This window comes from Bos taurus, chromosome 7, assembly GCF_002263795.3.
Source record: "Bos taurus isolate L1 Dominette 01449 registration number 42190680 breed Hereford chromosome 7, ARS-UCD2.0, whole genome shotgun sequence".
Classification (NCBI taxonomy): domain Eukaryota; kingdom Metazoa; phylum Chordata; class Mammalia; order Artiodactyla; family Bovidae; genus Bos; species Bos taurus.
In genome coordinates, this window is record NC_037334.1 from 7,921,054 (window position 1) to 7,947,666 (window position 26,613).

Sequence of the window (26,613 nt, forward strand, 5' to 3'; positions counted from 1 at the left end):
TAAGATTGGGCAGAAGCCATGGCTGTGGGCAGGACCTTGGCCATTGGGTGGAGCCTGACCCTCTGTCCCCCGCAGGCTTCGAGGGCACAGTGTGTGAGCGCAACGTGGATGACTGCTCGCCTGACCCTTGCCACCACGGGCGCTGTGTGGACGGCATCGCCAGTTTCTCGTGTGCCTGTGCCCCGGGCTATACAGGCATGCGCTGTGAGAGCCAGGTGGATGAATGCCGAAGCCAGCCCTGCCGACATGGGGGCAAATGCCTAGACCTGGTGGACAAATACCTCTGCCGCTGCCCTCCTGGCACCACAGGTAGGGCCAGGAGCTGGGCTGGGACAGGAATAGTACATCTGATGGGACACAGAGGGTTCAGGAATGGTGTTTCTGGCAGGTCACGGTGGTGGCAATCCCAGTCATGTTCCCCTTCCGCAGGTGTGAACTGCGAGGTGAACACTGATGATTGTGCCAGCAACCCCTGCACCTTTGGAGTCTGCCGGGACGGCATCAACCGCTATGACTGTGTCTGCCAGCCTGGATTCACAGGTGGGCAAGTGGCTGCCATGGAAACGGGGTCTTTATAGCGTGAGGGTGAAATCATCTATCTTTCCTGGCCGGGTTTTGCCCCTCTCTTTGCACGTGCTTGTCCTTAGGGATTGTCCATGCTTTGCCCTGAGATTTTTGCTTTCTCTCATTGGCATGTATCCCCATGTTGGCTCAAGATTATTCTGGTATGTCCATGAAGGTATTCAGACTCAGAGATTGAGGTGTTTCTGAGTGGGGCCAAGGCAATCCTTGGCGGAAATTAAAGTGACTTCATATAAGTTTGGGGGCAAGGGTGATCTGGGGCGAGGTATCTCTGGGTTGCGGAGGTGGCTGTCCTAATATGCACAAGAGCTGATGTGTTATGAAGCAAATGAGATGCTCCTTGCTCAAGGGTGTGACTGTGCTAAATGGGGCAAAGTTGCCCTTCCCTGGTTGGCTCCGCTATCCTTGTCCCGGGATGAGGTTGCCTGCCTGCTCCCCAGGGCCCCTCTGCAACGTGGAGATCAACGAATGTGCGTCCAACCCCTGCGGCGAGGGAGCCTCCTGCGTGGATGGTGAAAATGGCTTCCGATGCCTCTGCCCACCTGGCTCCCTGCCCCCACTCTGCCTTCCCCCAAGCCATCCTTGTGCCCAGGAACCCTGCAGTCATGGCGTCTGCCACGATGCGCCTGGAGGGTGAGGTCTCTCCCCAGATCCCTGACCCCCACAGCTTCCCTACCCTCCTGCCAGCCCTGACTGCCTCCCTCACCAGGTTCCGCTGTGTGTGTGAGCCTGGCTGGAGTGGCCCTCAGTGCAGTCAGAGCCTCACTCGAGATGCCTGTGAATCCCATCCCTGCCGGGCAGGCGGCACCTGCACCAGTGATGGAATGGGCTTCCGCTGCACCTGTCCCCCTGGTGTCCAGGGTGCGTGTCTCCACCTTCCCTCCCCAGGGCCTCTTCCTTCCTTCTTCCTTCTTATTTCCTTTCTGCTTCATTCTCTCTTCCTTCTCTGTGTTTACCCTTTTTTTTCTTTTCCTTTCCCACTCTTACACAGGAGCTTGGGAGGTGGGTATCAAGGTGGGGACCTTGCGGGGAGATGGGAACAAGGAATCTCTCAAGACTATCTCACTCTGCCTGCCCACTACAGGCCATCAGTGTGAGCTGCTGTCCCCCTGCACCCCGAATCCCTGTGAGCATGGGGGCTACTGTGAGTCTGCTCCTGGCCAGATGGCTGTCTGCTCCTGCACCCCTGGTTGGCAAGGTACACCAGTTGCTTCTTCTCTTCCTCACCTCCTCTGCAACTTGCTCTATACTGGGTGATGCTGGGGACCCAGAGAAGGAGTCCCCCCACCACCGGCTCTGCCTTAAAAAAATTTTTTTTTTTAGTAAATTATTTATTATTTATTTGGCTGTACTGGGTCTTAGTTGCAGCATGTGGGATCTAGTTTCCTGATCAGGGATTGAACCCAGGCCTCCGGCATTGGAAGCACAGAGTCTTAGCCACTACACCAGCAGGGAAGTCCCCTGGTTCTGCCTTTTAAGGGAGCTTCCTCTGGGAAGGAACAGAGCTAGACACAGACACTTGCAGCCTGTGTAGTCAGTTCAGGAGAAGAGGAAGAGATATGGGCTGTGTTGTTCATTGTTTAGTTGCTAAGTCATGTCTGACTCTTTTGACCCCATGGAGGGCAGCATGCCAGGCTTCCCTGTCCTTCACCATCTCCCGGAGTTTGCTCAAATTCCCGTCGACTGAGTCAGTGATGCCATACAACTTCCCATCTCACCCTCTGTTGTCCCCTTCTCCGTCTGCCCTCAATCCTTCCCAGCATCAGGGTCTTTTCCAGTGAGTTGGCTCTTAGCATCAGGTGGCCAAAGTGTTGGAGGTTCGGCTTCAGCTTCAGTCCTTGCAGTGAATATTCAGGGTTGATTTCCTTTATGAGTGACTGGTTTTGGTTTGATAAGGGCTTAAGAATCTAGAATTCAGGCTGAGAGTTTGGGGAGAGCCTGGAGGAGCAGACCTCAATCACAGAATCACATTCTTCATCCACTGAAATAAGGAGAGGGGTGTTCTGGAACAGTATGTGCAAAACGCCCAGAGGCAAATTGTTCTTGCCTTCATCCATCTCAGTCTTAAGAGTCCTCCTGAGCACCAGGTACTCCCGGACCCTACCCTGCATCTGCTAATCCTGGATGTTATTTCCCTCCCCACCCCCAGGCCCACGATGTCAGCAGGATGTGGATGAGTGTGCCAGCCCCTCACCCTGTGGTCCCCATGGTACCTGCACCAACCTGGCAGGGAGTTTCAGCTGTACCTGCCACGAGGGCTACAGTGGCCCTTCCTGTGATCAGGACATCGATGACTGTGACCCCAGTGAGTTCAAGGGAGCTCTTGGGGGGAGGATTTTGACCTAGGGAACATGTTTATCAAGTTGCTACAGTATGCCTAGCACTGTGCTTTCATTTCATCTTCACAGTTGTCTTACTTTCCGCATTTGTTCATGAAAACTGAGGCCCCACAGAGGTTAAGTGACTTGCCCAAGGTAATGCAGTGAGTAGAGAGATGAGCTAGGTTAGGAGCACAGGTCTGTTTGACTCTGAAGGCTGTAAACTGCCTCTGGCAGCAAGCAAGTTAAAATTGTATGTAAACTATGAGATAATAGGCCCCTTAGTGAGTCACCAGGAGCACTGTTCAATAGGCAAATAATGCAAGTCACATATGAATTAAAATTTTTTAGTTGATTTTTAAAAAATCTTTTTTTGTTTATTTTTGAATTAATTTTTAAAAAATTTATTTCATTGCACTGCATCTTAGTTGCAGCATGGGGGATCTTGTTCCCTTACCAGGGATCAAACCTAGGCCCCCTGCACTGGGAGCAGGTAGTCTCAACCTCTGGACCACCAGGGAAGTCCTTGAATTAATTATTTTCTAATAGCTGTATTAAAAAGCAAACAAAATGATAACAGGTGATATTAAATTTAATAATATATTTTATTTAACCTAATACATAAAAATATTATCATTTCAGCATGTAATCAATATAAAATGATTGAGGTATTTTACATTATTTTTTTCTTTTTTCATATGGAATCTTCACGATCTGCTCTCTGGTGTCTGTTTTATGCTGACAGTACATCTCAAATTGGACCAACCACATGTCAAGTGCTCAAGAGCCACATGTGGTCAGTGGCCACCCTACTGGCTAGCCCAGGCCTGGAGGAGACCTCCTGTGCTGAGCTCAGGAATTAAGCAGATACAACTAGTACTTGGGGTTTCCCAGGTGGTGCTAGTGGTAAAGAACCCACCTGCCCATGCAGGAGACATAAGAGATGAGGGTTTGATCCCTGGGTGGGGGTGATCCTCTGAAGGAGGGCATGACAACCCACTCAAGTATTCTTGCCCAGAGAATCCCATGGACAGAGGAGCCTGGTGGGCTATAGTCCATAGAGTCAAACAGATTTGGATATGTCTGAAGCGACATAGCACACACGCAGGCAACTAGCACTTGGGAGCTCAAAGGGACCTTTTGGGAACTTCTCAAACCTTTCCTCCCTTACACATAGATGAGGTTTCCATCAGATAAGGGAGGGAATGAGGCCACAGAGAGAACAGGGTTTGGTTCCCCTGGCTAAGTGTGCCCCTCCCAATGAAGCTTGGCTTTCTCCCCATTTCCCTCTATGCAAGGCATGGCCAGGTCAGGGGGTGAGGTGCGTGACCAGACCTCCTCCCTTCTGACCGTAGACCCCTGCCTGAATGGTGGCTCATGTCAGGATGGGGTGGGCTCCTTTTCCTGCTCCTGCCTCCCTGGCTTTGCTGGTCCTCGCTGTGCCCGAGACGTGGACGAGTGTCTGAGCAGCCCCTGCGGCTCAGGCACCTGCACAGACCACGTGGCCTCCTTCACCTGCACCTGCCCACCGGGTTATAGCGGCTTCCACTGCGAGCAGGACCTCCCCGACTGCAGTCCCAGGTGGGTGGGGCCTCTCCTGGGAGTCAAGGACCCTGGCATCGGATGGGGCGTGGGACCCGAGGAGCCGGGGACAAGGAGTCCTCTGCTAGACACCCACTTCAGGACTCTGATGCCCGATGGGAACGTGTCCGGGAAGGGGTAGGACATCTGTTGGGAGGTCACCTTAGGTACCCTGGTCCCTGTGGGAGCAAGGCCAGGCCACGGGGACGGGGGCCTCCACGTGGCTTCCACATAGCCCTGAAGCATCTGGTATACTGGGGTTAAGGGACATGACAGGGCAGGGCCTTTGGGGGACCTCAGCTTCTCCTTGGGGTAGGGGTCTTGTCACTTCCGCTAGGAGGGGCCCAGGAGGGGGGGCAGGGCCTCTGAAGGGTGGGGCCAGACGCGCCCCTCCTTTCCCTCCAGCTCCTGCTTTAATGGAGGGACCTGCGTGGATGGTGTGAACTCATTCACCTGCCTGTGCCGCCCGGGCTACACTGGCACACACTGCCAACATGAAGCGGACCCTTGCCTCTCGCGGCCCTGCATGCACGGGGGCGTCTGCACTGCCGCCCACCCTGGCTTCCACTGCGCCTGCCCAGACGGCTTCACCGGCGCTCAGTGCCAGGTGGGCGGGGTCACTGGAGCCTTGGGGAGGAGTCTAGAGGGATGTTCTGGGGGAGGGGCCTTTTGGGTACCCTGGTTGGTTGAGAAGGCAGCCTGGATCCTGGGGAGGAGTTGGCAGAGGGATTGTGGTGAGGGGCCTGGCAGGGATCCTGAGGGAGAAATCTGGAGAGGCGTTCTGGAGCCTGCTCAGAGGAGAAGCTGGGCAGGGTTTCTAGGGGTCCCCGAGTGTGAACACCCTGCCCTTCCTCGACAGACGCTGGTGGACTGGTGCAGCCGCTCGCCCTGTCAGAATGGGGGTCGCTGTGCCCGAACGGGGGCCTCTTTCTACTGCCTTTGCCCCCCTGGGTGGAGCGGCCGCCTATGTGACATCCGGAGCCTGCCCTGCAGAGAGGCCGCAGCCCAAATCGGTGAGGGGGAGCGCGTGATTGGGCGTGTGTGCACATACTTCCTCCTAGTGTGAGCTGAATGAGAGTGCACCAGAGCTTATGGACGTCGTGGGGTGTGTGCGAGTGTGTGGATATGTGACTGTCTGACAGCTGGCCAGGACAAGGTGGTATGTGTGTCTATCACTGTGAAACAGCGGGGATGTCTGCAATGCTGTGTGTGACCTAGCTGATGTGAGCTTTGAAAGTGCATGTGTGTGTGTGTCAGTGTCAGGGGATGTGTGGTAACCCAGTGGAATGTGTGTGACCCCTTGGTGACTGAGGCTAGTGGGGATGCTGGGTGTGCTGTGTATGACGGGGGCAGGGAGGAGGGAGTCTGCCTGATGCCGCTCTCCTCTGCTCAGGGGTGCCCACAGAGCAGCTGTGTCAGGCGGGTGGGCAGTGTGTGGACAAGGACAGCTCCCACTACTGTGTGTGCCCAGAGGGCCACACCGGCAGCCACTGTGAGCAGGAGATGGACCCTTGCTTGGCTCAGCCCTGCCAGCATGGGGGCACCTGCCGAGGCTACACGGGCGGTTATGTGTGTGAGGTAAGGAGCACACAGGGAAGGAGATGGAGGGCTGGTCACCCTGAGTGTGTCTGGCTACACATTTCTGTGTGTCTAGAGCCTGGTGCGGTGTCCCTCTCTAGGCATGTCTGGGTTTTTGCTTTTGTGACTCTGGGTGTATCTTTGTGGGTGTCACTCTGGGTAGATCTCAGGGTGTCTCTGGCTCTACCTCTGTCTTTCGTTATTTCTTGGACATGTGTGTCTCTGTGCATAGTGTCTCTATGGGTATGAATGGCACACATGTGCCAGTGCCTGAGTGTGCATCTCTGGCTGTGTGTGTCTTGGGTGTATCTGGGTATTTCTCCTGTGTACATTTGTATGTATGTGCCTGTACATTTGTATGTATGTGTGTTTCTTTGCACTGAGTGTATCTGTAGCCCTCTGTGTCTGGGTGTTTCCATGTACTGGGTGTGTGTTTTTGCTCACTGAGCATATCTCTGTGCATGGGATGACTGTGTGTGTCCCTTTGCCCTGGGATTCTCTGTATCTTCATGGGGAGCATCTGTGTCCCTCTGGGCTGAGGAGGTCCCTGTCTCGCCCCCACTGCAGTGTCCAGCTGGCTACACTGGTGACAACTGTGAGGATGATGTAGACGAGTGTGCCTCCCAGCCCTGCCAGCATGGGGGCATCTGCATTGACCTCGTGGCCCACTATCTCTGCTCCTGTCCTCCAGGGACACTGGGTAGGCCAGGACCAGGGTTTGGGGACAGGTGGGGAGGCTGGGTTTCTGAGCCCTCCTGATGTTCCCCATCCCCCATCCCCCTAGGCGTGCTCTGCGAGATTAATGAGGATGACTGTGGCCCAGGCCCAGCCCTGGACCTGGGGCCCCGGTGCCTGCACAATGGTACCTGCGTGGATCTGGTGGGTGGTTTCCGCTGCACCTGCCCCCCAGGATACACTGGCCTGCGCTGTGAGGGGGACATCAATGAGTGTCGCCCAGGTGCCTGCCATGTGGCACATACCCGGGACTGCCTGCAGGACCCAGGTGGGGGCTTCCGCTGCCTGTGTCACCCTGGCTTCACAGGTGAGCATGGGAAGAGGGGGCTGGCCTGGGATCCTGCCTGTGTTCCCCACAGGCAGCTGATCCACTCCCTTCTGCTTGCCCAGGTCCCCGCTGTCAGACTGTCTTGTCTCCCTGTGAGTCTCAGCCTTGCCAGCATGGAGGCCAGTGCCGTCCTAGCCCGGGCCCTGGGGGTGTGCTGACCTTCTCTTGCCACTGCATCCCGGTAGGTGGTAGGTGGGGGTGGCCGGTGGTAACAGGGTCTCTGGAAGCAGGTAGGGATGGGGGGTAGGGGGCGTGGCCTCATGGGAGGGTGAGGCTTTTAGGGGACAAGAAGTGGAAGAGGATTTCTGGGAAATGTTGAAATTACCTGGAGGTTGTGTGTGTGTGTCTCTCCGGAATTTGGAGTTGCGGCCTCTTGGGAAAGCTTGGGCTTACCTGTAAGGTGGGGCTGGCAGTGGGAGCCGGGAGAGGTTGGGCCAGACCTCGGGAGATCAGAGGCACAACCTTTCCCAAGTTCTGATCCTCCATATTTCCTTTCCTCTCCCCCTTCAACCCTCAATGCGCTTCTCCACCTTTCCATTTCTCTCACCTTCCCTATTTTCTCCTTCCCTTCTCTCTCCCCCTCTATATCCCCTGCCCCTGCGCTCTTTCTCCCCTCCCCGCAACCAACCCACAGCCGTTCTGGGGCCCGCGTTGCGAGCGGGTGGCACGCTCCTGCCGGGAGCTGCAGTGCCCCGTGGGTGTCCCGTGCCAGCAGACGGTCCGTGGACCGCGCTGCGCCTGCCCCCCGGGGCTGTCGGGTCCCGCCTGCCGGGGCTCCCGGGGGCTGACCCCCGGGGCCGCCAATGCCAGCTGTGTGACCTCTCCCTGCCTCCACGGGGGCTCCTGCCGCCCGGAGCCGCTCGCGCCCTTCTTCCGCTGCGCTTGCGCGTCAGGCTGGGCCGGGCCCCGCTGTGAGGTGCCCGCGACGATGCCCGAGGTATCCGTGGCGATGCCCGAGGTCCCAGAGGAGCCGGCGTGCCCGAGAGCCGCCTGCGAGGCCAAGAGCGGTGACAAGAACTGCGACCGAGAGTGCAACAGCCCCGGCTGCGGCTGGGACGGCGGCGACTGCTCGCTGAGCGTGAGCGACCCCTGGCGGCAGTGCGCGGCGCTGCAGTGCTGGCTCCTGTTCAACAACAGCCGCTGCGACCCTGCCTGCAGTTCGCCCGCCTGCCTCTACGACAACTTCGACTGCCGCGCCGGCGGCCGCGAGCGCACCTGCAAGTGAGTCCGTCCTCAGTCTGGGTCTTGTCTGTCCATGTGCCACATCTGACCACCCATGGGCCCTGCTTCTCTGTTGTCCATCCATTTGCCTTGATCTGTCAGTCCGTCCTCAGTCTGTCTGTTGGGCTGTCCCTTCGTTTGCCCTGTTTCTTGGTGTACTTTGTCCATCTGCGTGCAGTTTGTCTGTCTGTGCCCCTCACCTAGCCATCCACGTGCCATTTATGCATGTCTGCCTGTCTTCCCATTCTTGTGCTCTGTCTGTACATCTTCGTTCCCTGCCTATCAGCGTGGCAGTTTGTCCATCCATTAGCCCTTTCTGTTTTTCTGTCTGCCTCTGCACTCCATCCGTCCCTCTTTATACCCTGTTTGTTGGTCTTTCTGTCCATCCATGAATTCGTTTTGTCCCTCTATGCACCTAGCTGTCTGTCTGCACCCCTGCTTGTCCATCCTCGGACCTCACCTGTCCATTTGTCGGTCTCTATGCCAGTCTGTCTCTCTATGTGCCCTATCTGTCCATCTGCACACCTTTGTGCCCCACCTGTTCATTCATGTGCCCCTTCTGTCCTTATGTCCACCCATGCGTGTTTTTGCCCCTCTATATGCTCATCTATCCATGGCCCTGCTGGTCTTTCCCTGCCCCTCTTCTGACCTTCTCAGTCTGTTCATGAGGCCTGTCTATCTGTCTCATACATTCTATGTATTCATCCACATTCTCTGCCCTGTCTGACCCTCTGTCCCTCTGTCTCCCCCGTCTCATTCTGCTCCAGCCATCCTGGCCTTTTTTCCAGTCTTTAGATTCCCCAGGCTTGGTCCCATCTCAGGGCGTTTGCACTGGCTGTTCGCTCTGCCGGGATGCTGTCCTTCAGGAAGTCACATGGCTCCTCCCTCATCTCCTTCAAGTCTTTGCTCAAGCACAAGTCTCTCCGTGAACACCTTCCTGGCCACCCACAGCACTTCCTCTGCTTAATTTCTTCCCTTAGCATTTAATTCGTGTGTGTGTATGTTTACATTTAGCCTTTATTGTTGTGTAATCAAAATACTGTATGTTCTGCTCATTCATCATTTTTAATATATGTCTCTGCCCATTGTAATGACAGCTTCAAGTGGGTAAGGTTTTGTGTTGGGGCCATATCCTTAGTGGACTTCCCCAGTAGCTCAGTTGGTAAAGAATCTGCCTGCAATGCAGGAGATCTGGATTTGATCCCTGGGTGGGAAAGATTCCCTGGAAAAGGGAAAGCTACTCACTTCCGTATTCCTGCCTGGAGGATTCCATGGACAGAGGAGCCTGGCAGACCACCATCCATGGGATCTCAAAGAGTTAGACACGACTGAGTGACTAAGGTTTTTCACTTCACTCATATCCTTAGCTCCTATAACTGCGCTCAGCACCTAGGATGCAGTTGTCAATAGTTACTGACTTATTAATAATTGTAAAGCAACTGGCTGGTTTTGCAGAAAGCCTGATACATTCCACAGGCATGTGGATACGTTCCAGTTCTCTGCTCCCTGAAGAATCTTGGGTGCTTTGCGGTGTATTCGGGCAGCGTGGGGCAAGGTGGGGGCATGTGGGGTGGGGGGTGGGAGTTGGGGGAGAGGCTCCCTTGACCCAGCCCTCCTCCTCCCCCAGCCCAGTGTATGAGAAGTACTGCGCAGACCACTTCGCTGACGGCCGCTGCGACCAGGGCTGCAACACGGAGGAGTGCGGCTGGGATGGCCTGGACTGTGCGGGTGAGGTGCCGGCCCTGCTGGCCCGAGGCGTCCTGGTGCTCACAGTGCTGCTGCCGCCGGAGGAGCTGCTGCGCTCCAGCGCCGACTTCCTGCAGCGGCTCAGCGGCATCCTGCGCACCTCGCTACGCTTCCGTCTGGACGAGAATGGCCAGGCCATGGTCTTCCCTTACCACCGGCCAGGGCCTGGCGCTGAATCCCGGAACCGGCGGGAGCTGGCCCCTGAGGTGATTGGGTGAGTGACTCCAGCCCCAGGGGAGCCGTGGGAGGCGCATGCAGATGCTAGGGAAGGGGCACCATTCACAAGGCCTTGTGCGTTTGCTGTGCTGTGCTTAGTCTCTCAGTCATGTCTGACTCTTTGCGATCCCATGGACTGTAGCCTGCCTGGCTCCTCTTGTCCATGGGGATTTTCCAGGCAAGAATACTGGAGTAGGTTGACATGCCCTCCTCCTGGGGATCTTCCCAACCCAGGGCTGGAACCCAGGTCTCCCGCATTGCAGGCAGATTCTTTATCAGCTGAGCTACCAGGGAAGCCCCTTGTGCGTTTTACTTCCCTTAACATCTGGGAAACACTATTCTAGCTATTTTTTAAGTTCCCTTCAAACTCTAAAACTCTGTGGCTGAACTTGGCTTTATTCCGGAAATATCTGATAAAGCACCTAATAGGTTTCAGGCACTGGGTTAGGTCTTTAGTCCAGTTATGTTTTCACTGATTTCACTGCTTAGGAAATGCCCAGCGTGTGGGAGGGCCTTCTTGGTGGTACATACAGAGTCATGTAATACATATAATACACACATCTCAGCCTCAGCACCATTGACATCTGAGGCCAGGTCATTCTTTACTGTGAGGGGCCGTCTGTCTTGTGCACTGTAGGATGTCTGGCATCTTCCCTGGCCTTTCCCCACTGGATGCAGGCAACAGATCTCCCCCCTCCCAGATGTGACAACCGGAAATGCCTCCAGACATGGGCAATGGTCCTTTGGGGAGCAGAAGAAGAGCCCCCTCCTGACCCCTGTCTGCACCCCAGGCCCTCACTGAACCCCCTGATCCTATGCGCTATGAGCTCCAATACCACCTCTGGCTCTAACTTGCCCATTTTGTTTTAATTTTTTATTTTTTAACTTATAAAGTTTATAGTGAAATAAAAGTCGCTCAGTCGTGTCTGACTTTTTGCGACCCCATGGACTATAGAGTCCATGGAATTCTCCAGGACAGAATACTGGAGTGGGTAGCCTTCCCCTTTTCCAGGGGATCTTCCCAACACAGGGATTGAACCCAGGTCTCCTGCATTGCAGGCAGATTCTTTACCAGCTGAGCCACAAGGGAAGCATATAGGAGAGTTGTAAAATAAAAAACAAAGTTACATGTATTTCCATTATATATTATGGGCTTTCCAGGTGGTGCTAGTGGTAAAGAACCCTCTTGCCAATGCAGGAGATGTAAGAGACATGGGTTCAATCCCTGGGTCAGGAAGATCCCCTATAGAAGGGCATGTCAACCCACTCTGGTATCCTTGCTTAGAGAATTCCATGGACAGAGGAGTCTGGCGGGCTACAGTTCATTGGGGTCGCAATGAGTTGGACATGAATGAAGCCACTTAGCATGAATGTGTATATTCTGATCATTTTTAAGTAGGTAAATTATGATTTTTAGTTGGAGTTTCAGTATCAAACTCTCAAAAATTAACATAAATGGAAAATATAAAACTCTCTAGCTGGTGACCTGGTGGAGGAGCCAGAGGGAGATGTGGCTTCTGAATAGGGTAGGACCCTGACACAGAGAGGAGGGCTGGAAGTCAGAGATAAGGAGCAGGACCTCTGACTGGGATGAAGGAGGTGGGTGGATGGGTGATGTGCCAGTCCTTGGCTGGGTGACTGAGTTGCTGGAAGTGTTCTCATCAAGATGAAGAAACAACGCTTCCCTGGCAGCTTAGTGGTAAAGAATCTACCTGCCAATGCAAAGAGACATCGGTTTGATCCCTGTTTTGGGAAGCTCCCACCAGCGGTGGAGGGACTAAGCTCGTGCACCACAGCTGCTGAGCCCATGTTCCCTAGAGCCAAAGCTCTGCAACAAGAGACGTCAGCATGGTGAGAAGCCCGCACGCTGCAACTAGAGTGTAGCCCCTGCTCTCCACAACTAGAGACAAGTCCGTGGAGCAGTGAAGACTCAGCACAGCCAAAAATAAACAAGTAAAATTATTTTAAAATCTCTTTTAAAAAAGATTAAGACACCAGCTCAAAATTAAGGGTCACTTTGTGACTTGTAGAGTCTGGAGGGAACTGGGGGTCTCGGGGAGACCCTCAGGAGGCAGCTAGAGTCTGAAGAGTGAGACCGAAGCACTTGGCAATCATGGTAGCCATGGAGGGACTTGAAGAAGTAGGGAGAGTTGTGGGGAACAGAAGGATGACATGGGGACACTGAGTCCTAAAGATTGGTTGAAAGAAATTAGCTCAGAAAAGAGAAGCGGAAGGAGCAGAGACAGTAGGAGACCCAGGGCTTGGGGTACTGGGTATCCTGAAGAAGGAAAAAGTTTGGAGGGTTGCGTTCCTGGAAGCAGAGCCTGAGATTCAGATATATGCAATGTATTGAAAGGGTGCTCTGGGTAGATAGGGGATGAGAGAGGCAGGATGGGACAGGGGCAGGAACTGAGGCAGGAGGGAGCCTCAGCCAGGATCGGGCCACAGCCTGATCCCTTGGAGAGCTCTGGAGGATAAAGTTGGTCCTGCCTTGAGACAAAAGGGCCAGCTTTTGTACACATCAGTCAATCCCTGGCCTAGGGCTTCCCTAAGTGGTGTCACCTCCCAAGTGAAGGGCTCCCCACTTTGCTGAGGCCAGTTCTCTGGGGGAAGGAACAGCTGTCAACTGTTAGAAGCCAGTGCTCATAGCAGGCAGGAGATGGATACACCAGCCTGAGAAAGGAGATATTGATGGGAAAACAGTGGCCATTGGATTCATGACTTAGAGGACACTGGTGACCACAGCAAGACTGGCTTGGGAATTGACAAAGAACTTTAAGCATATGCAAAAACAGATCAGGGTTATGCACATCTAGGTACCTAGGACCAAGCATTGACAATGAACGCATAAGGCCATTCTTTATATATATATTTATATCTTTGGCTTCACTGGGTCTTAGTGGCACATGGGATCTTTGATCTTCTTTGCGGGGTCTTTAGTTGTGGCATGTGGGATCTAGTGCCCTGACCAGGAACTGAACCCAGGCCTCCTGCGCTTGGCGCTGGGAGTCTTAGCCATTGGATTATGAGGGAGGCCCCCCATATGGCCATTCCTGTTTCATATATAGTCCCTTCGATTGTCTTAGTTCCCATGCTATGTCAAAATAATTCCTAGATAGTGCGTCACTTCATATGTAGACATTTCAGCATGCTTCTCTAAACACATAAGCTCTCTTCTTAAAAGCACTGTAATACCGTGATCACAGCTAAAAAATAAATATCCTTAATATCACCAAATATATCATAAGTGGATTTAAAAAAACGATAGTTTGAAGGGATGTGGCAGGATTGGATGCCGGATGGGAGTTAGTGGTGACCTGGTGAGTAGAGATGCTCTTCTGAGCGAGGTGTGGGGAGGTGGGCGGGGCTTGGGGCGGGGCTTCTGGCAGTGCCTGCTGAGCCTCCTGTCCCTCCACTGTGTCTCTGCAGCTCTGTAGTGATGCTGGAGATTGACAACCGTCTGTGCCTGCAGTCACCGGAGAACGACCACTGTTTCCCTGATGCTCAGAGCGCGGCGGACTATTTGGGAGCGTTGTCGGCGGTGGAGCGCCTCGACTTCCCCTACCCACTGCGGGCGGCGCGGGGTGAGGCCCGGCCCGAGGTAGGGAGATGAGGGTGGGCCTGGACCCCTGGTAAAGACCCCCTGCTTCCTGCCCGCAGGGGAGCCAGTGGAGCTGCCGGAACCAAGCGTGCCGCTGTTACCGCTGCTGGCGGCCAGCGGCATCTTCCTGTTGGTCCTCCTGGTCCTCGGCGTCATGGTGGCCCGCCGCAAGCGTGAGCACAGCACCCTCTGGTTCCCCGAGGGCTTTGCACTGCACAAGGATGTGGCCGTGGGACACAAGGGCCGGCGGGAACCCGTGGGCCAAGACGCTCTGGGCATGAAGTGAGGACCCTACCCGATCCCTCACCCCGTCCCTGACTATGGCGGGGCCTGAGCTCTTGAGCCCACCGTCACCGTCACCTGACTCTGACCTCTGACCCCTACCTGACCCTAACTTCAGACTCCAGCTTGGACATCAGTGTTTGTCTCCTTGACCAACGACTCCATAATCCCTAAGGGATCACCCCTGATTTGTGACCCTTGATCCCCTTTCCTATGGTCCAGTTCCCTGACTCAGATCCTTCTGTGACAACCCCCTCCCCCAACCCCAGCCTCTCAGACTTCACCCTGATATGTGTTCCCACATGACCGTGGACCTCATGACCTCTGTCTGCACCCCATCCCCTCACTGGACCCCCTGATCCTATCCTCTGTGAGCCCCAGTACCACTTCTGGCTCTAACCTACCCTGACTTTTTTTGTTTTGTTTTAATTTTTTATTTTTTAATTTATGAAAGTATGATAGCACGTTTACAGAAGACTTGGAAAATACAGAAGAAAGTTACATATAGTTCCACTGTATATTACAATTATTTTTTAAGTAGATAAGATTTTTCATTGGAGTTTCAATATCAAGCTCTCAAAAAATTAACAGAATGAATAGACAGAAAAGCAGAGGGATATGGTAGACCTGAAAAGCAGTATGAGCCAATTCAACATAATTAAGATTATACAATTTTTATACAACAGCAGGGTACAAAATCTTCAAGTTCCCATAGACTATAAACCAGGAGATACTGGCCCATACCCAGGGTCATAAAACAAGGTGCAAAAGTGTCATGGTCTAAAGGTATTGAAATCATATAGTCTGTTCTCTTGTTACTGGAATCATGTTAGAAATCAATATCAAAAGAAATTTGAAAATAACCCACATGTTTATAAGAGCACTGTGACATTTACCGAGAGATCTTTGACTTAGCTATTGAAAGCCTCAAGAGTAACCTACCCTGACTCTTGACCTGACCTCTCTTTCCACCCCAACTCAGTGCTCATTCCCCATGATCCTCAGTCCTGGCCTTGGCCATGATCTCCACCTCCCTGACCGGCCCCTCAAGACTCCAGCCCCACCCTGTCCTAACCCCTGAATTTACCTCTCCTGTGACCCTCTGCCCTCTGCTCCCTCTCCACAACCTCTTTATTCCTGGCTACATCTCTCACCTGCTATGAGGATAACTCTGTCTTCCATGACCTACGATGTCATCTGCTGTAACCCATGCTGTATGCCTGTGACCCTCACCTGTCCCATAGACATCTATCTGCTCTGACCTCTGACTCCACTCCTGTCCCTTCCCCAGTTCCACCTGACTGTCACCCATCACAACCCCTGACAGTATCCCCTGCAACCTTGACCGCATCCTGCATCCCATCCTTGGACCCTATCTCTTGACCCTGAGTACCCTGCCCCTGCTGACCGCATTGTCCCTTCTCCCCTCCCCTTTCCCACTGTCCCCACAGGAACATGGCCAAGGGTGAGAGTCTGATGGGGGAGGTGGCCACCGACTGGATGGACACAGAGTGCCCAGAGGCCAAGCGACTGAAGGTTGTGTTCCCTCCTGTGACCCCTGCCCTCAGGGTCCTGGGTGGGGGCCCAGTGGTCAGTGGGAGAGCCAGGGGAATCTCTGCTGTCCCTGGTTCTGGAGAACAGTCACGGCAACCACCCCATCCTGCTCCTGGCGTCTTTCCAGAGGGGATCCTCTATCCCAGAGAGTGACTCGGCATTCTCTCTGATGTGGCCACCTTAGTCCAGCGTGCCCAGCCTGAGAACACCCCCAGCTAGTCTTTTCCTGTCCAGGGGCCACGCCGATGGGCCCTGTCTTTGTCAGCGAGAGTTGCCATAATGAAATACTGCAGACTGAGTGGCTCAAACAACAGACACTTATTTTTCTCACACCTCTGGAGGCTGGGGCTTCCCAGGTGGCACTGATGGTATAAAGAACCTGCCTGCTAGTGCAGGAGAGGCAGGAGATGTGGGTCCAGTCCCTGGGTCGGGAAGATCCCCTGGAGGAGGGCATGGCAACCCACTCCAGAATTCTCTCCTGGAGAATCCCATGGACAGAGGAGCCTGGTGGGCTCCATAGGGTTGCACAGAGTTGGACACGACTGAAGCGACTTAGCAGGCACAGATACACACTGGAGGCTGTAAGTCCAGGATCAGTGTGCTGGCAGGATTGGCTCTTGGTGAGGACTTCTTCTTATCTTGTAGAATGTCTCTTCTCACTGTGTCCTCAGATGACCTTTCCTCTTTGTGTGCAGAGAATGAGGGAGAACTGTGGTGTCTCTTCCTCTTCCACTGGTCCTATTGGATTAGGGCTCCACCCTTATGATCTTATTTAACCTTAATTACTTCCTTAAAGGCTCTGTCTCTAAATATAGTCATGTTGGGGGATTAGGCCTTCATCATATGATTTTTGTTGTTGTTCAGTCGCTAAGTCGTGTCTGATTTGGCGACCCCATGGACTGTAGCACGCCAGGTTTCCCTGTCCTTCACCATCTCCCTGAGTTTGCTCAAATTCATGTCCATTGAGTTGGTGATGCCATCCTACCATCTCATCCTCTGTCATCCCCTTCTCCTCCTGCCTATGTCTTAATGTTTGTTAGAATGGATACTTCTGTTGCAAATGACAGCCAAAGAAATCTGCTTGCCCCAGGCTTTGTTTTTTTCTTTCTTTCTCATCCAAAAGTGGGTGTTAAGTATATGGTGTAGAATGTTTATGTGGGTCTTGTGAAATTATTGCATCATCTCTTTTTTTTTTTAAAGTTAATTAATTAGTCCTTGGCAATGCTGGATCTTTGTTGCTTTGAGTGGGCTTTCTCTAGTTGTGGTGACCAGGGCTACTCTCTAGTTATGGTGGGCAGGCTTCTCATCACGGTGGCTTCTCTTGTTGCAGAGCATAGGCTCTAGGGTCGAGGGCTCAGTAGTTGTGGCGCCCAGGCTTAGTTACTCCGAGGCATAGTGAATCTTCCTGGACCAGGCATCAAACCCATGTCCCTGCATTGGCAGGCGGAGTCTTAACTACTGGACCACCAGGGAAGTCCCTGACTGCATCATCTTGATTTTACCAATGAGAAGCTCGGAATTCTAGGATTACAAGCCTACTAAGTGACTGTGTCAGACACTGAATCCACATTGAAGGGTGTCCCATCCTCCAGGACCTTTTCTGGTTACCTGTCCGTCACCTGGCTGTCCTTTTTTATGAAATTAAACTCCCCACCTGGGTCCTTAAGTTCAGATCTAATTTGATCAGGCTCTGTTTAGTCTTGCTGTGTGTGCTCAGTCGCTCAGTCATGTCCGACTCTTTTCAACCCCCATGGGCTGTAGCCCGCTAGGTCCCTCTATCCAAGGGATTTCCCAGGTAAGAACTGGAATGGGTTGCCATTTCCCACTGAAACACCTGGGAAGCCCCTATCAAGCAGGATGTTAATGGCTTCTCGGCACCTGCCGTGTGTGCATCTCTGTGAGAGAAATCTGTGAGAATGCCCAGATGGTTCCTCTGTGTCTCCCAATTCCTTGTGAGAACCTGGGTGCTTGTGCCTCCAGGTGGAGGAGCCTGGTGTGGGGACTGAGGACGCTGTGGATTGCCGCCAGTGGACTCAACACCACCTGGTTGCCGCCGACATCCGCGTGGCACCAGCCATGGCCTTGACACCGCCGCAGGGCGACGCAGATGCGGATGGCATGGATGTCAACGTGCGTGGTCCAGGTCAGTGATGGTGCCCCTGCCTCCAGAATGCCCTTGATCCATCCTGCTCATGAGAGGTTCCATCTGAGTCTGTGCTCTGGGAACAGCTGGGTGTGTCTGGCTGTCTGTCAGTGGGTTAATCAGTCCTGTTAATCAGGACTCTTGGTTGTAAGTGATAATAGCCCAACTCAAGCTAACTTAAGTAAAACAAACGATTTACTGGCTCTTGTAAACAGAAGCTTCAGGCACATTTGGATCCTGGACTTGTCAGCTTTTGGTTCCAGTCCAGGCAGTCTTTCTCCTGCAGGCATTACACAACCTTTTTCTCATCTGTAACAGCAAAAGTCCCAAGATGAGGGTTTTTTTTTTTTTTTTTTAATGTAACTGATATGTTTAAATTTAATGTACACATTCTTGTTGATGCTCAAACTATTGTATCTTTGGCCAATGAAAGCTATTTATTTTTTTAAAATTTTTGGCTGCACTGGGTCTTCGTTGCAGTGTGTGGGCTCTTTGTTGCTGCTCACAGGTCTTCTCTAGTTGCAGTGCAGGAGCTTCTCGTTGCCGCGGCTTCTCCTGTTGCGGAGCACGCCTCTAGGGTACCCGGGCTCAGTAGTTGTGGCACACGGGCTTAGTTCCTCTGCAGCATGTGGGATCTTCCCAGATTAGGGATCCAACCTGGTTCCCCTGCATTGGTCCATAGATTCTTAGTCACTGGGCCACCAGGGAAGTCCTCCCAGGATGAGTTCTGATTGGATAGTCTAAGGTCACGTGCCCCATGTGTGAACCAATCAATGTGGCCTGGGGCCTGGAACATGCAGATTGACAGGCCTGGGCTATATGCCTGTCCCTGCAGCGGGGGTTTGCCTTTACCTAGGGCTTGAGAGGAGAAGGCAATGGCACCCTACTCCAGTACTCTTGCCTGGAAAACCCCATGGACGGAGGAGCCTGGTGGGCTGCAGTCCATGGGGTCGATGAAGGTCAGACACGACTGAGCAACTTCACTTTCACTTTTCAGTTTCATGCATTGGAGGAAATGGCAACCCACTCCAGTGTTCTTGCCTGGAGAATCCCAGGGATGGTGGAGCCTGGTGGGCTGCCGTCTATGGGGTCACATAGAGTCGGACACGACTGAAGCGACTTAGCAGCAGTAGCAGCAGGGCTTGAGATAGGAGAAGGCGATGGCACCCCACTCCAGTGCTCTTGCCTGAAGAATCCCATGGACAGAGGAGCCTGGTAGGCTGCAGTCTATGGGGTTAAGGAGAGTCGGACACGACTGAGCAACTTCACTTTCACTTTTCACTTTCATGCATTGGAGAAGGAAATGGCAACCCACTCCAGTGTTCTTGCTTGGAGAATCCCAGGGACGGGGGAGCCTGGTGGGCTGCTGTCTCTGGGGTTGCACAAAGTTGGACACAACTGAAGTGACTTAGCAGCAGCAGCAGCAGCAGGGCTTGAGATATGCAGATGACACCACCCTTATGGCAGAAAGTCAAGAGGAACTAAAAAGCCTCTTGATGAAAGTGAAAGAGGAGAGTGATAAAGTTGGCTTAAAGCTCAACATTCAGAAAACGAAGATCATGGCATCTGGTCCCATCACTTCATGGGAAATAGATGGGGAAACAGTGGAAACAGTGTCAGACTTTATTTTGGGGGGCTCCAAAATCACTGCAGATGGTGACTGCAGCCATGAAATTAAAAGACGCTTACTCCTTGGAAGAAAAGTTGTGACCAACCTAGATAGCATATTGAAAAGCAGAGACATTACTTTGCCAACAAAGGTCCGTCTAGTCAAGGCTATGGTTTTTCCAGTGGTCATGTATGGATGTGAGAGTTGGACTGTGAAGAAAGCTGAGCACCAAAGAATTGATGCTTTTGAACTGTGGTGTTGGAGAAGACTCTTGAGAGTCCCTTGGACTGCAAGGAGATCCAACCAGTCCATTCTGAAGGAGATCAGCCCTGCGTGTTCTTTGGAAGGACTGATGCTAAAGCTGAAACTCCAGTGCTTTGGCCACCTCATGCGAAGTTGACTCATTGGAAAAGACTCTGATGCTGGGAGAGATTGGGGGCAGGAGGAGAAGGCTCCTTCTCCTGTGATTCATGGGGTCGCAAAGAGTTGGACACGACTGAGCGACTGAACTGAACTGAGGCCTTGAGAATGGAGAATGGGGGTGCTAGTGGCTTCCTAAGGGAAAGAAGGGCAAGTGCTCTTGCAGAGTAGAGCAGACCATGGTGTCTGAATCCTCTGGGGTCTGTCTTTGTCACATTTTATAATATGCCTCCTGCAGTTCTGATTTGCTTTCGCTCCAAATGACTCGCACCTGTGGCTGTCTTTTGACTCCCATTAGGCCCCCATGTACTTGGTATTTTATGTCCCTCGGTGCAGCTCCTAAGCAGTGGATGCAGGTATATGAAAGGCTCAGCTCCTTTGTCTCAAGCTGGATTACAACTCTGGGTACAGCTCAGCTTTCAGAGTCCCCCTTTGGGATCAGGCTGAAATGTTGTTGTTGTTCAGACTCGTGTCTGACTCTTCCCGACCCCATGGACTGCAGCACACCAGTCTTCCCTGTCCTTCACTGTCTCCCGAAGTTTGCTCAAACTCATGTCCATTGAGTTGGTGATGCCATCCAACCATCTCATTCTCTGTTGCCCCCTTCTCCTCCTGCCCTCAGTCTTTCCCAACATGAGGTTCTTTTCCAGTGAATCAGCTCTTCGCATCAGGTGGTCAAAGTATTGGAGGTTAAGCTTCAGCAGCAGTCCTTCCACTGAATATTCAGGGTTGATTTCCTTTAGGATGGACTGGTTTGATCTCCTTGCTCCAGCACCATGATTCAAAAGCATCAATTCTTGGGTGCTCAGCCTTCTTCATGGTCCAACTCTCCCATCTGTACATGACTCCTGGAAAAACCATAGCTTTGACTAGATGACCTTTGTTGACAAAGTGAAATAACTCAGGCTGAAATAACTCTCCAGGAATGTGGTCATCGTCCACTTGCTTGACTTTATTCCTCCCTCGTTCTGTGTACCCTACTGCTTAGGAGGCCTCCTGCCACAAACCAAATGCCTGTGAAGCCTCATCCTGGGTTGGCTCCGAAGTACCTGACACAAGTGTGTGTGTGTGTGTGCGCGCGTGTGCGTGTGTGTGATGGGAGGATTGGCCCTTCGATCGTGTACTTCCCCACATCCCACTTCCCCCTAATGCAGTGCGCTTCCTCCTAATACATTGTCATATTCCCTGGGAAGGCCCTGTGTCTGCCTCCTTTCTGACACACTCCTGGTCCCTGCAGATGGCTTCACCCCTCTAATGCTGGCCTCCTTCTGCGGGGGAGCCCTGGAGCCAATCCCAACTGAGGAGGACGAGGCAGAAGACACATCAGCCAGCATCATCTCAGACCTGATCTGCCAAGGGGCACAGCTTGGGGCTCGGACTGACCGCACTGGTGAGACGGCCCTGCACCTGGCTGCCCGCTATGCCCGGGCTGACGCGGCCAAGCGGCTGCTGGACGCTGGGGCAGACACCAATGCCCAGGACCACTCTGGCCGCACCCCCCTGCACACAGCTGTCACTGCCGATGCCCAGGGTGTCTTCCAGGTGAGATCGGCTTGCCTCTTGGGACTTCAGAGCTGGGACACACATCAGACAGACTTGGGTTTGAGCCCAGGTTTTGCCTGTCAGAGCTCATCTTTCTCATTTGTGAAATGGGGATATATGAGTGTAGAGTTACTGTCAAGTAGCTGCTCCCTGAACCCATTGGTTCCATGGGAGGCATTGGTTGGGGTCCTCAGAGGGCTTGGGAGTGCTTCTTCTTCCCTTGTTCTTGCCATGACTCCCCCTGCTGCATCCCCATCTCCCTTAGATTCTTATCCGGAACCGCTCTACAGACCTGGATGCTCGCATGGCAGACGGCTCCACGGCACTGATCCTGGCAGCCCGCCTGGCGGTGGAGGGCATGGTGGAAGAGCTCATCGCCAGCCATGCTGATGTCAATGCTGTGGATGAGCTCGGTAGGCTGTGGTGGGTAGTGGTGGGTGGAGGCTGAGACAGTGTCACCTGGACCCTGACTTGGTCTGAACTCACTCACACCCACACTGAGACCCAGTCAGTGAAACCCATGCACTCATAACAGAGTTTCAACATGGACTTATACTCTCATACATTTATTTTTTTTTAAATGGCACCCATTAGCCTATATTGTGCTCAGTAATTTAGAAAAAGGTGCCTTTCCCCATGGGGCTTCCCAGGTGGCTCAGTGGTAAAGAATTTACCTGACAATGCAGGAGACACAGGAGACATGGGTTCGATCCCTGGGTCAAGAAGATCCCCTGGAGTAGGAAATGGCAACCCACTACAGTATTCTTGCCTGGAAAATTCCATGGACAGAGGAGCTTGGTGGGCTACAATCCATGGCTTCACAAAGAGTCTGACAGGACTGAAGGACTGAGCAGGCAAGCATGCCGTTCTGCAAAACACGTTCTTTCCATCTGCTTTGTTAGAAGAGCGTACACTGGTGCCACCTGCTGGACTACTGGTGTAAAATTTGCGAATCGACCAATCTGTAGGTGGGGATCACTTCTTGCTTGGAGGTGGCTTGCTTGCCTAACAGCAACCTGCCTTGTGTCTAGAGAACCTCACATAGACACACTCGGACTCTCAGAAACATCTTTGGAGCTGGGTGTTCTCAGTCTCAGCAACGCTGACATTTGGGGGTTGGATCATCCTTTGCAGTGGGGGCCACCCTGTGCAGTGTAGCATCCTTGGTCTTGACCCATGAGATGCCAGTAGCACCCCACCTCCCAGATATGACAACCAAAAATATCTCCAGACATTGCCAAATGCCCCTTAGAGGAAAATCACCCCTGCTTTAGAAATATGGTCTAGAAGGGCGCTGGCCAATAGAACTGTCTGTGATGATGAAGTACTCTTGGTCTGTGCTGTCTAATATGGTAGCTACTGGCAACGCATGGTGATAACTCAGCGCCGAAATGTGGCTGGGATGAACAAAGAACTGAGTCTTTTATTTCACTGAATATTTTAACCTTTGTTTTGCTTTTTTTTAAAAAATAGCTGAATTGACATGTTATTCACATACCATGCAATTCATTCAAGGGTAAAATCCAGTGATTTTTTTGTATAACCACCTGTGTGTGTGCTAAGTTGGCCTCAGTCATGTCCAACCCTTTGTGACTCCATGCACTGTAGCCCACCAGGCTCCTCTGTCCTTGGGATTCTCCAGGCAAGAATACCAAAGTGGGTTACCATGCTCTCCTCCAGGGGACCTTCCCAACCCAGGGATTGAACTTACATCTGTTATGTCTCCTGCACTGGCAGCTGGGTTCTTTACCACTAGCGCTGCCTGGGAAGCCCCCTAATATAACCACAAGGTTGTGCAAATATCATCACAATAAATTTTATTTTATTTTTTGTTACAATAAATTTTAGAATGTTTTCATCACCTGAAAAAGAAGCCTTTGCTTCTTAGCCATCACCCCCCCACACCCTCTCATTTTCTGTGGCCCTTAGATGATTGCTAATGTACTTTCTCTCTATAAGGATTTGTGTATTCTACTTTATATAAATGGAATCACACAATATGTGGTCTTTCTTGGTTGGCTCCTTTCATGATGTTTTCTAGGTTCATGAGCCTGCAAGTAGCAGGTATATGCATGGCAGCGTGTACCAGGATTACTTTTTGTGTGTTTTGTGGCCTTGCTGTAAGGTTTGCAGGGTCCCAGTTCTCTGACAGGGATTGATCCCCAGCCACAGCAGTGAAAGCCCGGAATCCTAACCACTGGGTCACCAGGGAACTCCCTCTTTTTTTAAGAAAACGATTTATTTTTGGCTGTTCTGGGTCTTCGTTGCTGGCTTTCTCTAGTTGCGGAACGTGGGCTTCTCATTGCTGCGGCTTCTCTTGGACAGCTCGGGCTCTAGGGCTCACAGCTTTCAGTGGTTGCAGCTCCTGGGCTCTGCAGCACAGGCTCAGTAGCTGTGCTGCACAGGCTGAGTTGCTCCACCATACGTAGGGTCCTCCCACACCAGAGACCGAACCCGTGTCCCCTGTGTTGCAGGGTTCTTAACCACTGGGTTCTTGGCCACTAGAACACACAGAGAAACCCCCTTTTTTGCTTTTAATGACTAGGTAATACTCTGTTATATGGAGGCACCACATTTTGTGTATGCATTCATCCACTGATGGACATGTGGGTTGTTTCTGCTTTGGGGCTATTATGAATAACGCTGGGGTAGAATTCATGTATCAGTTTTTGTATGGACATGGTTTTATTTCTCTGGGATGTATCCCTATGGGCAGAATTGCTAGGTCACATGATAACTCTTTTTCACTTTCTGAGGAACTGCCAGACTGTTTTCCACAGTGGCTGCCCTATTTTTCATTCCTACCAACAGTGTATAAAACAGGTTCTGCTATCGCCACATCCTGACTGACAACTTGTTTTTCTCTCTTTTTGTACTGTCTCCCTAGTGGATGTGATTTAGTATATCAATGTGGTTTGATTTACATTTCCCTGATGGCCAATGATGTTGAGCATTTTTCCACATTTATTAGCCATTTGTATATCTTTGGAGAAATGTCTATTCAGATTCTTTGCCCATTTAAAAATTGGGTTATTTGTCTTTTTATGATTGAGTTATAAAAGTTCTTCATATATTCTAGGTAGGTCTCTTATCAAACATACAGTAGGTTTATTATATCTGTAGGTTTTCTTTCAGTGGGGACTGTACCCCACGGCATATGGGATCTTAGTTTCCCAACCAGGAATCAAACCCCCTACTCTGTGCAGTGGAAGCTTGGAGTCTTAACTATTGGACCATCAGGGAAGTTCTTGTAGGTTTTCTTTTTACTTTCTAGATGATGTCCTTGTGTGTGTTAGTCGCTCAGTCATGTCTGACTCTTTCCACCTTCTGTCCACGGAATTCTCCAGGCAAGAATACTGGAGTGGGTTGCCATTCCCTTCTGCAGGGCATCTTCCCAACCCAGGGATTGAACCTGAGTCTCCTGTGTCTCCAGCATTGCAGGCAGATTCTTTACCCATTGAGCCATTGGGCAAGCCCTTCGTTCCCCTACCAGGAAGCAAACCTCCGCCCCCTACAGCGGAAGCTTGGAGTCTTAACCATTGGACTGCCAGGGAATTTCCCTATAGGTTCTCTTTTTTACTTTCTAGATGATGTCCTTACAAGCACAAAAGTTTTTTCATCTTGATTATGTCCAGTTTATCTATTTTTGTTGTTGTTGTTATTGTTGCTTGTGTTTTGGGTGTCATATCTAAGAATCCTTTGCCTAATTCAGTTCAGTTCAGTTCAGTTCAGTCGCTCAGTCGTGTCCGACTCTTTGCGACCCCATGAATCACAGCACGCCAGGCCTCCCTGTCCATCACCAACTCCCGGAGTTCACTCAGACTCACTTCCATTGAGTCAGTGATGCCATCCAGCCATCTCATCCTCTGTCGTCCCCTTCTCCTCCTGCCCCCAATCCCTCCCAGCATCAGTCTTTTCCAATGAGTCAACTCTTCACATGAGGTGGCCAAAGTACTGCCTAATTCAAGGTCTTGTGAAAATTTACTCCTGTGTTTCTTTCTAAATGTTTTATAGTTTGAGGTCTTACATTTAGATATTGGATTCACCTTGAATTATTTTTTGTATGTGGTGTGAGGTAGGGGTCCAACTTTGTTCTTTTGCATATGGAGATCCGGTTGTACCAGTACCATTTAAAAAAATAATTTTTTTTATTTTTGGCTGTGCTGGGTCTTCGTTGCTGTGTGTGGGTTTTCTCTAGTTGCAGTGACTGGGGGCTACTCTCTAGTTGAAGTGTGTGGGCGTCTCACTGTCGTGGCTTCTCTTGTTGCAGAGCATGAGCTCTGGGCTCAAGGACATCAGTAGTTGCGGCTCCTGGGCTCTAGACCACAGGCCCAATAGTTGGGGCACACAGGCTTAGTTGCTCCAAGGCATGTGGGATCCTTCCAGACCAGGGATCAGATTTGTGTCCCCTGCATTGGCAAGCAGATTTTCTACCGCAGAGCCACCAGGGAAGCCCTCCAGCATGATCTGTTGAGAAAGTTATCCTTTCCCCATTAAACTATCTTGACACCAATTTAATGAATTAATTTATTTTTTGCTATGCTGTGAAGCTTGTGGGATCTCAGTTCCCTGACCAGGGATTGGACCTGGGCCATAGCAATGAAAGCTTGGAATCCTAACCACTAGGCTACCAGGGAACTTCTTTTTTTTTTTTGTAATTTATATAAACTAAAGAACCACATGTGACTGTGGCTGTTGCATTGGACAGCACAGCTCTACATACAACTTAGTTAAGCCCACATAATATGCCCCAAATATGGAAATGTGCACACCTATAGCTGTGCACACATGGACCCAAACACAGGTACTCAGCCTACCCTCCCCCCCATCCCATCCCATATTCTAGACACTCCTGTCCTCCCCTGTGGGGGAGGGGCAGCTAATGAGCCAGGTCCTGACCTTGACCTCCCCTCACTTCCCCACAGGAAAATCGGCCTTACACTGGGCTGCAGCTGTCAACAACGTGGAGGCCACCTTGGCTCTGCTCAAAAATGGAGCCAACAAGGACATGCAGGATAGCAAGGTGAGCCCCAGCTTTTGGTTCACCTTCAGCCCTGGAACAGCCTCCACAGGCAGCAGAGAGCAGATTGGGGGAGGCTGGTGGGGACATTCACCCTGCCTGTAGCCAGTGTTCACGTGGGATCAGGGCCCAAGAGG

At 51.9% G+C, this 26,613-nt stretch overlaps 1 protein-coding gene across 1 annotated transcript in view; it reads left to right on the forward strand.

Annotated features, from left to right (window-relative positions):
- Positions 1-26,613, forward strand: part of NOTCH3 (notch receptor 3) — a 39,850-nt gene that overhangs the window by 10,437 nt on the left and 2,800 nt on the right. The window contains exons 11-32 of the mRNA XM_003586246.4: positions 76-309; positions 430-540; positions 1,023-1,215; positions 1,292-1,443; positions 1,667-1,780; positions 2,732-2,887; positions 4,256-4,481; positions 4,887-5,088; positions 5,341-5,494; positions 5,875-6,059; positions 6,627-6,759; positions 6,844-7,101; positions 7,185-7,303; positions 7,757-8,343; positions 9,971-10,303; positions 13,735-13,889; positions 13,966-14,188; positions 15,640-15,724; positions 17,723-17,885; positions 21,152-21,456; positions 21,722-21,869; positions 26,382-26,479. Coding sequence (XP_003586294.1) covers positions 76-309; positions 430-540; positions 1,023-1,215; positions 1,292-1,443; positions 1,667-1,780; positions 2,732-2,887; positions 4,256-4,481; positions 4,887-5,088; positions 5,341-5,494; positions 5,875-6,059; positions 6,627-6,759; positions 6,844-7,101; positions 7,185-7,303; positions 7,757-8,343; positions 9,971-10,303; positions 13,735-13,889; positions 13,966-14,188; positions 15,640-15,724; positions 17,723-17,885; positions 21,152-21,456; positions 21,722-21,869; positions 26,382-26,479 — 4,334 coding nt within the window. The remainder of the gene's footprint in view (positions 1-75; positions 310-429; positions 541-1,022; positions 1,216-1,291; positions 1,444-1,666; positions 1,781-2,731; positions 2,888-4,255; positions 4,482-4,886; positions 5,089-5,340; positions 5,495-5,874; positions 6,060-6,626; positions 6,760-6,843; positions 7,102-7,184; positions 7,304-7,756; positions 8,344-9,970; positions 10,304-13,734; positions 13,890-13,965; positions 14,189-15,639; positions 15,725-17,722; positions 17,886-21,151; positions 21,457-21,721; positions 21,870-26,381; positions 26,480-26,613) is intronic.